The sequence below is a fragment of the Saccostrea echinata genome, unplaced genomic scaffold (genome assembly GCF_033153115.1).
Source record: "Saccostrea echinata isolate AGI-Se365-2 ecotype Australia unplaced genomic scaffold, CSIRO_AGI_Sech_v1 ptg000017l, whole genome shotgun sequence".
NCBI classification, from domain to species: Eukaryota; Metazoa; Mollusca; class Bivalvia; order Ostreida; family Ostreidae; genus Saccostrea; species Saccostrea echinata.
Window position 1 is genome coordinate 1,288,078 of NW_026889766.1, and position 14,338 is coordinate 1,302,415.

At 33.0% G+C, this 14,338-nt stretch overlaps 1 protein-coding gene across 1 annotated transcript; it reads right to left on the reverse strand.

Moving 5' to 3' along the window:
- Positions 1-851: 851 nt before the first annotated feature.
- Positions 852-1,406, reverse strand: LOC133189204 (uncharacterized). The gene has a single exon (XM_061324609.1). The coding sequence runs from the start codon at positions 1,404-1,406 to the stop codon at positions 852-854; it is 555 nt and encodes a 184-aa protein (XP_061180593.1).
- Between the last annotated feature and the right edge of the window lie 12,932 nt (positions 1,407-14,338).

Consider the following 14,338-nt stretch of genomic DNA (forward strand, 5'->3'; position numbering starts at 1 on the left):
ATGACAAAGCATTCGCATCTTTCCGAGAAATACTTGAAGTCCATTAAGTCAAGAGTCATATCACAAATATGATTTAAATGCCACTATTCGTCAGGAGCTGCGTGGCGTAGTGGTTAGCGTGTAAGTCTCGAAACAATATGATACTCCGGATTTTTATTGATAGGGGTTCGAATCCCACGATTACCATTTTATTTTTTTAATAAAAGAATAATTTTTTCCGAGATTTTTTTTCTCAGAAAAGTTTTGTTAATCATAATTTCATAAATTTCAATAATGAGAACTTTATTTTGAATACTTAATTCACAATTTGAATATGATTTTGTTAGTATCTGAAGCTATAGGCATTCTGCACGCCTTGTTCACCCATCTTCTTTCATCAGAACCAGGAATGACTATATCTTTTGCGAGATAAACCCGCGCACAAGCAAAATTATCTTCACTCTCTAGATGGACTTGAAAATCAGGAAAAATCAATACACCTTCTCCAAGATCAAATAAAACATCATTTTTAGACAAGAAATCTAAACCTAATATTCCTGAAAGATCACCTAATTCTGCCACTATCACGGGTATAATAAACTCTTTATTTCCCAAACCCAAAGTTATTTCAGTTTGACCATAGACTTGTAATGGTTCCCCATCTGCTGTTTTAAGTTCTATTGACACTTTTTGTAAGTATTGATCACAAAGACCTAAATTTCTTAAAATGTCTTTTGAAATGAGTGAAACGGCAGACCCTGTATCAATCAACATTTGCATACAAAATGACTTTATTAAAACATTAGCAAACCAGCAAGAACCTGTCAAGGACGATAACCGAATGCTTCCCGGTGACCGTTTCGGAGACTTATCTAGTACCTCCTGGACTGAACTTTCGGTCGCAAGGACAGTCCGCCGGCGTTTGGGTTGTTCTTTGGAAACTGGCGCGATGAGTTCGATTTATCATTTTGTTGTGAAAAATTGTGAGGTCTCTCTGTACATTGTCGACTAATGTGGCCAGATTTGCCGCAGGTACAACACCTGATGTTTGAATTCACGGTATTTTTGAGTTTTGAACTGGACTCGTTAGCAAGTTTTAATTCGTTTACCGCAGACTGAAGTTCTTTCATGGTTTTGGTGATTTCGGACAAAACTGATTCATCTGACGCGTAAGAGTTTGAAGTTTTCTGGAAACCTTCTTTTTGTACGGCTCGGACAGTAGATTGATTCAAGAGCAAATCTTGTTCAAAATTACGCGGTTTGAGTAATGTTTTGTTATGCGCTCCCTCAAACGCCTCAAATTCTACTGCCAAGGAAATGGCTTTATCTAAAGTCAAGGGATGTGCAAACTGCACATATTTCTTTAGTTCTATGTCACCGAGACCACTGATATATTGGTCAATGACTAAATTTTCACGACTGGACATCGGTATATTAGGAAACGCACGATTTGCCAAACGATTAAGTGCATACCCATAATCTGAGACGGATTCTCCCCTGAGTCTTTTTCGAGCCCTAAATTCGCATCTATGTGCGGTTTCTCTTTCAGAGGGACAAAACCTCTGTCCTAGAGAAAATTTAAGACACGAAAAATTTGATAACTGTTCCGGTGATAATTCACAAAGTATTCGCTGCGCGGTGCCACGAAGCGACATAGCTGGCTTTCTCGTCATCTGACCAATGATTCCACAAAGCAACCTGTTCAAAATGTGTTAAATAGTCGGGCCATTCTACATTTTTTCCGTCATACTTATCAGGTTCTTTTTTTTCTGACAACATTGAAAGAATTTTGAGAAGAAATCTCTGGACATTGGACTTTGTGTTCAAAACACGGGGTTGAATGTATTGGTGTATGAATTGATTTTACACCGGAAGCTTCCGCATTCCTTGGGAAAGCCCTATTGGTCATGTGACTAGAAGTTGTCGGTTCACTGTGGAACAAACCACGCTGTTTAAGGGTTGATGAGGAGCAATACTGTGTGTTTGGGGCAGGAATATTATTTTCTGTGGTGTATATGATTGAAAAACCTGCGAATTCTCAACATTCTCGTACAAATTCTCAGAGAAAAAATTCTCTTTGTTTGGAATTTTGCATTCTGTAAATTGAAATTCTAAAGAGGGATCACCCTGTGTCATACAAAATCTGTTTTTTTTGCTGACTGAAATGGCTGATGTATTTGATTTTCTTGTGAGGATAAACCTGCATGTTTGTTATTCTCTGTATTCATGGGAAATTAAACTGCGTCGTGAAACTGATCTTGATTATTCACTTCGGAGGAACAAGTACAAGGTAAAAAGATTCTCTCATTCATGTTATTCTCTGACAAATCTAACCCTGACACAATATTGTTATGGTTCACATTTTGTGTTGGACTATTTTCAAAAGTAGTACATGTAGGGCGAGGCGAAAACAAATTTCGCAGACTTGTACTTAGACTTTCAAATAAACGTGAGGCCATTGCTATATGAAAGGTCACACTAATGAAAGAAATTTCCAAATGGAAATAATGAACAATGTCAACAAAACAATAACATGATCCTAGTATCCCGCGGACGAAGCCCCCAAAATTTCTGTAACAGTGGTCTGTTAACTTTCATATTTCCCAGATTATCACGAAATACTAGGTCATGAACGAAACAAATATAACAGAAACAATAAATAGATTTAAATGATGAAGATTTATTGTATTGATAAAATAATTTGTCTAGGGTATCTTTATAACAAACAACTCAATTGAAACTCACAAAATGGAAGGAACGTAGTGGATATTTGCCTAAAATCTGATAGTTTACTGCAATTTTCTGTCTTTAAATAATTGTACACTAATAATAATCTATAAAGAAAGGAGACAAACTCCTGAAATATCTATACGTCCGTACTGGACAAACTAAAAAGAACAAGTGACCAAGATCGCGGAACGGGAACGCCCGGATCCCAGACGGTAGCACCGGTTGTCAATGACAACCGCGCACTCCATCCAAGATCCAAGAGAGATAACTCTAAAATAATGTATACGTCTCCTCTACAAATAATTAAATCCTGTGTAAGTGCAAAAAGGTCAACAAAAGAAGTATTGATAAACAGAGTCTCTCTGGTTCTTTTGCGGGGAAAGGTATACATTTTAATCAATTTTGTAATTATTTGGATATGTTCTTCATCATGGTAAAGAATACAAACATTGTGACAAAGACTTCTGAAAAATATTTACAAATTTAGGTGGTAAGTTGACTAAAAAAATATTGAGCACATTTGCCCATATTCGTTGAAATGTGGACTTAATCTTTTATGTCAATTGAATAAAAAAGAATTTATTCTTGAATAATATTGCTTAATACGGTTCAGTTAATAAAGTCTATAAAAGACGATGTTTGAAGAACTATTTTTGTGATTTTCTTTATTCTTTTTATGACCAGTACCCCTAAAAATTGCTGAAAAAATGTAGTCGCAGAATAAAATTATCATTCCAAGATGAACAGTCTGCACTACATTTAAGAGGCAGTCCACCAAAACACCAGGCAATGGGTGGCACAATGCATGTCATGGATTTTAATTATTTTTTTGCATGTAGACTTATTAAAGAAAATGTTTACACATGGCAACATCACATTTTTTTGTGTTCCTCTAGTCCTATTTTTGGTAAGTGCTTAATTTTAAGTGCAAAAAGGTCAACAAGTTGGCTAAAAATTTACTACGTTTTTGTTTTGTTTTATTTGAAACAGATACTCAAAAACTGGATATGTCAATAAATATTATTTACAATATAAAGCCTTATCTTTTATAATATCAATGAGTAAGTCACCAATTTATATTTCTTTAGAAAAAATTATGTGGTCTAAACTTGAGTTAAGCAAGTGACTTAATGAATTCACTATCCAATTTTCATTACGTTCTAAAATCCAATACATTTAAATGTCAAAACTTTCTCCTCATGTTATTATGAATACAAAGTACAAATTGTTGAATCAATTCAAAAAATTGGTGGGAACAGGTATGTATTGAGAGAAATAAGAAGCGTCAAATTATCTACCTTTTATCAATTTATCCAAATTAAACCGATCCCGACCGGAATTATATAAAGAAGAAAGCTACCATGATTTCATCATAAAATTTGGTTGTTTTGTTTTAATATGGTTTACAAATTACTTGTTTTATTTTTAAACATGTTTTCTAGGTGGCAATTACCATTAATTTGTTTACGTAATAATTTTGCATTAATTTCGATCGGGATCGGTTTTATTTCAATCGGGATTGGTTTCTATATTAAAAATTCCAAAATCGGCTCTTTGTTGTATTTTATCATAAGAATATGTCTGTATTTTATTTCTTTTCTGTGAGTTACATGTTTTTAGATGATTTTATCCATAGATTACATATATTAATTACTAAATACACACCTATTTAAAAAGATATTTATTTCATGTAACAATTAAAAGCAGCAATTTTAAGCTTAATAAAATATCTCATTTCCAAGAAAAATAATTTTTAAAATTATCTGGAATAAAAAGAAAAACTAAGAAAAAAAAAGTCCTGCAGTGGCGAAATTATACATGCCCGTACTTTAATCCAGCAAGTATTTTTTTTATGTGTACAGCCTTGGCTTTAATCCATTTTTTTTTCATCCATTCATCATATTAATGAATATTTTCCTGCTCTAAGAAATTTAATTTGAAATAGATAAGAAAAAACCTGTACACTTACGTACATATAATCATGATAATAGAGCCCAGAAATGAAAAAAAAAGCGGTGGGGGGGGGGGTTCGTCTGGGCGGCATCCATTTTGTAACTGGTTTGATAATAAAGATATATTTTGAAAATTTACCAACCTACTGACTTATTTTAACTCCATATAATCTGTGCTTAGAAATTAACAAATCTGTGGGATGCTTCCTGTGTCTGTCATGGCAAGTGGGCGTTACGTTCTATTTTAAGAATGGAGCTCGGAGATGCTTCTTCTTATACATTTGACTTAAAAGTTATGAATATTTAAATTTTCTCCAATGTTCTATACAAATGTGTTTACATTTCGATAAGAAGAGCTACCGAGAGAGCCCGAGAAGCCACGAACGTTTGTCCGTCAAGTGTTACGTTGCACAAAGTATGTTACGTTCATAAAAATATAAGCTGTCTTTATCCTACATTTTAAACACATATCAAATATTGTCAACTAGTAGGTGTATTTTGGATTTTTTTTTTAAATTATGAACTTGCACGCTCTTCATAACTACATAACCACTTAAAATTTGACATTTCTTACATAACGTACCGATTGACAAACATTGCCTAAATACTACATGTATACTAAACGAACATCTGTTCATGTTACGTGAATCAAACGGGTCCATTCAGATTTATACGTTTAGTAAATTAAACCAAAATGTATCTTTATTTAAGAATATTAATGTATCATAAGGCAAAATTTGTCTTTATAACTTAAACAATACAATTTTGTAGTTGTTTTCTTGCAGATTTTAAAATGAGTCTGTCAGGGTTACGTGCATCCGTACATGTTACGATATAGATTTGATCTATATGAAATAATTTATTTTTTTTTTTTTATAAATTTCATTAGTATTTTCATAAATAATAATATCTTGTGTATTATAATTTTCAAGAATAAAAGATAAACTTTGAATGATAAATTTTATTGGCTCGTTTCAAACAGGTATTGCTCAAGAAATATCGTAACATGACAGACAGGGTGGAAATTTTGTATGTTACAAAGCGTATAGCAGAGATTTATTTTTTAAAAATTCATATTCAAAATCTATAAGGAATCAAAATTTGAATAATGTCTATTTCTTATGGCAACATTATCTTTTTGATAAAATAATGAAAGTTTATGGTTGATTTGGCTAGCTAAGTAGAAGGAGTCTGTCAGTGTTACGATCATCAGTCTGTGCATCAAAAGTAGCTTAAAAATCTTTTTTTTTCTACGTTAGAGTGAATAAAATTTTCCGCATTGTTTAAGAAATTGCTTAATTTTATTTTTTACAGATTATTCGTATTGCTAAACATCAGAAATGTAATTTAATCATGTCATGTTTTATTATACGTCTGTCATGTTACGTTATATGTCTGTCATGTGTTACGTGACACACATTTCAAACATTAATAAAATATTTATCTTTGACTTAATTATCTATTCAAACATTTTTTGGTCCTATTTAGAGTCAAAACTTCAAATACACATAAAGAAATCTAAGGAAAAAAAACGTGTCTACAGAATTCTTTATTTGTCCTCCCAGATGTACTCAAGAGCGAATTTAGAGCCAAAAATTACCTCGTGACGTCATACCTTTAAGCACGACGTTCATGCCATTTTTGAGAGGCCCATGACGAAAAACTACATTGTAAAAGTGGTATCGGATAAATTTAAACTGTTTTAGGGAGTATGCATTAAAGACATCCTGTGCAAAAATCCTGATCGTATTCAATAACAGGGCCGATAATGACCCATAACGACTCTTCCTCTCTGGTTAGCATTGGTTGAATGTTGGCAAAGTTATAAACATTGTCTACAACTTTTCGGGACAACCCCCGTATAAGTCATAAAAAAGCAAGAGTACAAACTGTTCTTTGAAATGAACTTGATTTGTAATTTAAGTGATCAAATCTTCGCCCTTCACATATTTTTCTATATCCTTGTTATATTTTAAAAAGCATTTTTAATTAGGACGAAGACTTCTATATTTTTAATACGAATATTTGGTATGTGTGTTTTTGGTGATAAAAAACCCTTCTCTTAGCATCCATTCTTTAATATTTGACAGAAATGTAAAGTATATGTCTAATGGAAACTTTTTGCATAATGCTGGAGGATCATAATAATGCATAATTTGAACAATTACCAACTGAACGAGTAGAATACTTGGGAAAAAATATTCTAGCACAATTTGATGACTTACTTGAATTTCTGAAGAAAATTTGCAGATATGCAACATTTGACCTCTGAGTCAAGGTAAACTTCCACCATGCTGTCATATGCACTGTAGACTGTGTGATACTACAGTAATCTTTACCACTCTCCTCAAGATGTCCATCTATAGCTTTATCTGCAGCCGCCCATCCGTTTACGTGTACTGAACTCTGTGAAGCTTTTCCTCTAAATTCCAGGTTTTGGGCGAGGTTTTCTTCAATTTGATTAAAAAGTATTTTTTTATCACGTATTCTTACTTTACACTTACTTTTAAGTATTAAATTATTTGTTTAAACTGCAGAACATCTGCGTAAGTTTTTGTGTCTGTAAGACGTCATACTATGATTAATGCAACAAAAAATAAGCATGTACTACATGTAATATAAAAAATAATAAAACATATATGAATAGAATAAGTTGTATTACTCACGAAGTTAAAAAGAATACATATATATTTTAAATGTGTTTACAAAGCCATGGTAATTAAATACGCCAATATGAGATTCTTCGGAATTATTTCTGTGCAATGTTTGGGTCCAAATAGTAAATGTTAAAGGAGAATTTAGTTTCTGGGGGATTAAGATTCATTCTCTGTAAGCATCAAAATGGGCTGGAAATGGTATATCACAGATTTTTATGAAACTTTACGTAGTAATATGATATTTTCCCCTTTAGAGAAAAAAGCCATGAAATTGGCCCTCAGTCAACATTTCCATGGTAATCAGACGCCATAGTAACCAGCATAGATGGGTGTAACCCATACAATAAAAATGATCTCCTAAAGAAAATAAACGGAATAACATGTTCAGTGTCATAATTTGCAATTATCCATTGATGAAAAGTCTAAATTTTAACAATAGTAAAATTTCAAGAATATGGTCAGAAATATTTAATTTGTCGAAAAAGGTTGCTACATGTAGAACACACCCAAAATTTGTTCGAATGCACTAACGTTTGTAAGGAAAACGCAGGGGAAACAAAAGTATTTTTATAGCTTTATGCATAAAACAAAATCTATTGAAAAGCATATCAAAAACGAAAAGAGGTGTTATTTCATATTGTTGAATAAATTGACATCAAACTTACTCAACAGTCCTGCCAAATTTTTTATCAAGAGTTATCTCCCTTTTAGAACTCTTCTATGTTATTCCTAAAGAAGGAATCATGGATGCAAGGAGTGTGCAGGGTTTAGTTTGTAGCAAATAGCCAAATACCCCCTTTTTAAAATTTAGAATTAATAATTTTATTACTCATATTCTAATAATGGGATTTTCTCACTGAAACTCAGCAGAATGAATATGTGATATTCAGGACTACCAGAATGACATGTTATTTTTCAGCAAGCGATTGCTCTGAAAATGTGCAGTTACTGAACACCTTTGCATATTCAGATGTTGATATAATTTTAACTGAAAATGGATTGCATCCTACAGAGTTTGATATAAGCAATGTTTCTTTCTGCTCAACACATAAGAAGTAATGAAAATTTACGCAAACGAAAAGTTTGTCAGTACCCAAAATTCTTAGTGACCATCCAAGGACAACATTTAAAGCAAGCAGGTTTCTCAGACTGAGTGAAGTTGTGAAGGTCCATGAAACTTTGGATGTGGTAGTACCGGTTGGAACTCGTAAGTTCATTTATTTATTTTTTTCTTTTATATTGTGTATTTTAGGTCAAACTAAATGGTAGAAAAATCTGTTAGCTGAGAAGCACTAAATATGCCCCCCCCCCCAAAAAAAAAATATTGTGGAATGAACTTTTAAAAAATAATTCCCTGTAACTTAGAATTGAAATAAATTTGTCAAACATCGTCATAGATAGTGGTACAAAATGGATAGTACTTGAAGATATATCATGATTAATAATATAAGGGTGGCTTGCTCAATTTACATAGCAGGAGTCCGTTTTAAAAAAGAACTTACGACTAAGACTAAAAACATAGTTGGTAGTAAAATCTTGCAAAATTGAAGATTCTGTTTAAAAGTGCTAGCATAAAAAATTCTTCTTTATTTCTTTTTAAAAAAAACTCAGACAATTTTCAAATCAATGTAAAATAAAAATATGCATAATTAAATGTTGGTCTTAGTCGTAAGTTCTTTTGTAAAAAAGAAACTAGGCCCGTAGGAAGCAATTTCAATTAAGAGGGGCACAGCCATACATTTTCAGTCGGAGGGGGCACTATCAACTAACAAAAATTCCTCGACAAGACATAAAAGGGGGGAGGCATCAGACGCTTTTGTTGAGGGGACACAAGCATATAGTAGCTATGTTTTCTATGGTATTATAAATATCGGCAAAATTATCGAAGCCACGGCCCCCCGTGCCCCTCAGTTCCTACAGCCATGCATAGGAAGATGTATATTTGGGGAGGGGGTGCAATTTATATTTAAGTCATTGCATTAATGATTTTAAAAAAAATGTATACATCATTACAGAGAACAGTCTTTAAAAATGTAAAATAATTCATTAAATTATTTTCTAAAATTATGCATGTATTTATCAGTGCATTTTCAATACAGCAATATGTACAAGATACCTACTGAAAGTAAGGGAAGTGAGAGAAGAACATGAAGATGATATTAGATCTGTAATAGGGCACAATGTAAGTATGAATAAAAATCTTGAAAATATATTCAGTGCACAATTGTTGTTGTTTTCAGAACCTAATTTCTTGCCATACTTTGCCCCTAATCTCTCTCTCCTCCCTCTTTATTTTTGAAAAGATGTAGGGGGGGGGGGGGAGATGTACGCCAGGTATGGTGCCTTGTCTTAAAAGTTAATTAGCCAAGAAAAATATATAAATTACTAAGCAAATCTTTAGATCTTTACAATTTATATGATCTGAGGAAAAATAATTCATAAACAATTATAAATATAATAAATAATAAAATAAAAAATAAATAATTCTTTGATTCTGGATGAAATCAAACCTGAACAAAGTATCAAAAGTGAACCATTTTAGTTTGTGTTGCAATCTATATTTTTACATTTCTTTATGAAGAAGCATGATGTATGTCAGCAGGATCACTCAGCGACAACAGATGTCCACCCAAAGTCGGACAACAGTTAGTAGTTCCCAGGTTCGTAAAAATACTTATTATCTAGTGCATTAATTATTTTAAGATAATTCATTTTCGTGCAGATTAAATTATCTTCAATTAAGTTAGAGATTACAACAATAAGTTTTAATGAAGGAAGTGCAGCTGGGATATTTTAGTGTACATTTGGCTGATTTAGCTCACCTGAACAAAAGCATCCTTGGGTGAAGGGGATTCAAGTTTGTCAAAATGAAGGGTCACATCCTTTTTCAAGGGAGATAATCAAGAATTGGAGAAAATATAATGGCATTTTTTTAAAGTTTCTTCTCAATATCAACTGGGTCAAAAAATATGAAACTTATTGAAAAGCCTTACTACATAGTGTAGATTCATATTTGTTCAAATCATGACCCCCCAGGGAAGGACGGGGCCACAATGGACAATCAAAGTTTTATGAGGAATAATCTTTAAAATATCTTCTCAAGAACAGCAAAACCATAATTATAGTCATGCTTATATGGAAGCCTCAAGTTTGTTCAATTCATGACTCCCTCCCCTGCCCATCTGGGGTGGGTGGGTAGTGGGGACTACATCGAAACTATTATACACTTTCATTTCAAAGGAATGCAGGTATCATTTTTCAACATTATAACGGTGCTCTCAATTCACTCATACTCACATTCTGGATATGGTTTTTTTTATATCATGTAAGATTACGCTAATTAGGATCGCAGCAATGTTGAACCGAATTCAACCAATTTTTGCATATAGCATGTATGGATAAGGGAAAAAAGTATGAATTCCATGCTCCCTGCTCACCTGGGGCCTAAGGGGAGGGGCTAAAACTATCAAAATTGATGCAATCTTTTTCTTTACTCCTGAACATCAAGCAGTCAAACTGTTCTGGTGAGATGGTTTTGCTTTATCACATTTTTACTCTGAACTTTCTGGATTATAGTTTTCATGTTTTTAGTTTATACAGAACAAAATTTCTACTTTTCTTAAGTATTATGGATACATTTTATTTTGTGAAAATGCAAGGGTATGTGTCAATCAAACATATCCTTAAATTCGTAGTTTCAATAATTTCCAGATAAAAGGAGTTTGTAAACTTGATTTTAATATATTTTGGTATGCAATGCTCTAGCAACATATAATTCATGCTATAATTTAGAAAATTTTAGAAAATATGAGCTTCAAATCTGTGTCCCACTTCCTTTAAATGTTCTATAATATATGCCTCAAAGGAAGTATGATTGTCTAGTATATATTATAATTAATGAAATTTGCATTTTGAAACAACATGTAATTCAGTAATGAAATATTATGAATATTTTGTAGATTATCTTGGAAAGAGTTACAGAAATTTTGTTTGGCAGTGAGAAAAACATTATGATTAAGGAATTCCTTCAAGAAGTAGGCAATCCGGATCCAGTTAACATCTTGCCAGCTGAGTGATGATACTATAGAAGCTCTTGTAGTGTCCATTCAGAAAGCCAGTTCGTGGCAGATAAGACGACCGATTTTATCTGTACTTTCTGTGTCCAAAACTTACCAAGATATAGAAATTCTCCTTCCTGGTACTACTGAGTATAGGTATCTATTGTAATCATACTTACCCACCCCCACCCCCCTTGAATGAAGATTTGCATGGTAGTCAATTTGGATATTTCACATGTAGAAAATGACTGTTTAGTAGTCTTCCATGTGTTTAATAGTCATTTTTCCTCAAGAAAAAATTTTACATTGAATGAAGAATAATTTCCCAATTTTCTTAAGATATTATGCTGCCAAAAAACATGCCAGCTTAGAGGGGTGTTGCCTACCACCACCAGAAAAAGAAGACATTCGTCAGCGTATGGACCAAGCTAAATTGGATAACTTTCTTGAATTCATTACATCTTTTCACATAGTGAAAGATCTTCCATTGGGACAGAAGAAAATTCAAACTTCAAAGGGAAAGACAATAGAGACACCAAACATTATTAGGTGCATGGCACCATAAGCAATTATCAGTCAGTACCATCAGTATTGCAAAGAGCAAGAAATAGAGGTACTTGGTCAGTATGTAAAAGTAATAACCAAGTTACATGCACTAAGAACATAAATTTAATATAAGGCACATTGTTTATTTACCTGGACCAGGACTATCAAACTTTTTTCCATTGTCTGTCTGTGTATCAGATATTTTTTCAATATTTGATTTATACACTTAATTATTTTGAAAATTATTAATCATTTTGTGTCAAAACATGCACCATGTGCAATTTTTAAGCTATTTCTGCATAACAAATTTATTGAACAGACACATACATGTACAGTGTATAACACTGCATAAAGTTTTTGACCTTGACACTCATCAAATGATCTTAAATTGAGGTCTTCAGAAAGTTTTTAGTCAAACATGCCTTTTATGCTAAACATGAACCTTTAACATTTTATTAACAGATCGAAACCATATGTATTAGACTTGAAATGGTTTCAAAAATCTTGTGTAAACTGGCGAGGCTGGGGTATCCTTTGATCAGGTTTATAATTATATGAATGCCTGTATGAATTCAAAAGGCAGATTCCGCCTGGAATATGGGTGGAATATAGCAGGATTGGCTAATTCTGGGCGTACTTGAGACGGAGACAGACTTTTGAAAAGTTACGCCTGAGTAGAAGAGACGTCTTCCAGCCAGTTCCAGGCATCATTTCTACTTTCCGGGCGTCAATTTGCAAGTTCAGATTTTCCCTGGCGTAAAATGGCAGGAAATTGAAACAAAAATTACGCCTGGAACTTTCAGGAGAATTAAAAGCCTCTGATTGGTCAATTTAATTATCAATTAAGGGTCATTTCAGATAGGTAGGTTAAGTTTGAATTTAATCAGGAAGGAGGGAGTTTAGTGTGAGTGAAATAGGGAATACAGGTTTTTCAATGTTAAAGCTTTTACATGTGTTCTGGATGACACAATATCTGCTGGTAGGTGTGATAATTAATATCTGGTACCTATTTAGGTAAATTTGAATGTACAGTGATTGTTATTGACTCTTTAGATTATTCTGAGTTTCCTTGAACATATTCTGAGATGACATAGAGGCCGGCATTCAAAATGTTAAGTACTGAGTAAAATATTAATATTATGAAATGTATGTTAAGTACCTAGTAAAATATTATTATTATGAAATGTATAAGTATTTTGATTTATTCATTGTAATCACTGGAGTGATAGAAGAATTTCTAAATTCTTATAGGCATTATTTCACTGTGACTCAGGATGGTGTTTCAGTGTCCCTTATGCAAAGGAATAAAGCAGCTTTCATAAATTATAATATATTTTTACACTATTTTAGATGTTTTTGACTTGTCATTATGTTTTGTTTCAGTTCAAAAGCCTAAATTTTTAACTTTAACACTGTAAATCATAAGTTTGCTTTTCTTGTCTATAAAGGTTTTAGGTACCATAGTACTATATAATAATAAGGACTTTCCAGGCGTAATTCTGCTTCAGGCGTCATTTTAGTTTCAAGGCGTAATTTATTTCAAGGCGTCATTGATTTTTCCGAGCGTAGCTCATTTGCATTTTTCGCCTCAAATTCCTGCTCAATTGCGCTTGGTTTTCTCTTGGATTACGCCCGGAACCTGTATATCACCATATATATATATGTAGTGAGAAGAACTGACGCCCGGAATCCTTCTCAAAGTACGCCTCTTTCCCCCCTATATTCCGGGCGGAACAGCTAAGTTTAAAGTTTTCAAAACTGGGTCAAACTCCAAGGTCAACGTGTAAGGGTCAAAGTTGTTGATATACAAAGTAAGGACATGTCACAAGGATTACGTATGTGAAATATGAAAGCCCTACCACCAACTGTTCCACAGTAATGGCCAAGGTTAAAGTTTTCCAAAAGTAGGTCAAACGTCAAGGTCAATGGGCTATAATTGTTGGTATCTTAGGTAAGGTCTTGTCACAAGGATTACACATTGTGAAGTATGAAATCCCTAGCATCAACTGTTCCAAAGTTATGGCCAAGGTTAAAATTGGGTAAAATTTTGTAAATCTGGGTCAAACTCCAAGGTAAAGGTCAAAAGGTCAAATATGATGGTACCCAAAAAAAAGGTCTTGTCACAAGGCATACATATGTGAAATATGAAAGCCATAGCTCTAACCAATCAAAAGTTGTGAGCAATAATAAAAGTTTTTGCGGACAAACAGACAGACGGACGGACAAACTATATACCCCCGAGTATATGCTCTCTTAGATACGTGGGCATAAAAACACACACATATATACATAAATATATTTCTAAAAATCTTTTTATAGTAGAATATCAGTGATAATCAGAATAATATGAACACCTTTTTCATAGTGTATATGTATTATAAGGAAAGTCAATGATAAATAAACACAATCCCATTTT

Coding starts and splice junctions, on each gene's coding strand:
- LOC133189204 (XM_061324609.1), bottom strand. CDS start 1,406: ATGTCCAGTCGTGAAAATTTAGTCATTGACCAATATATCAGTGGTCTC.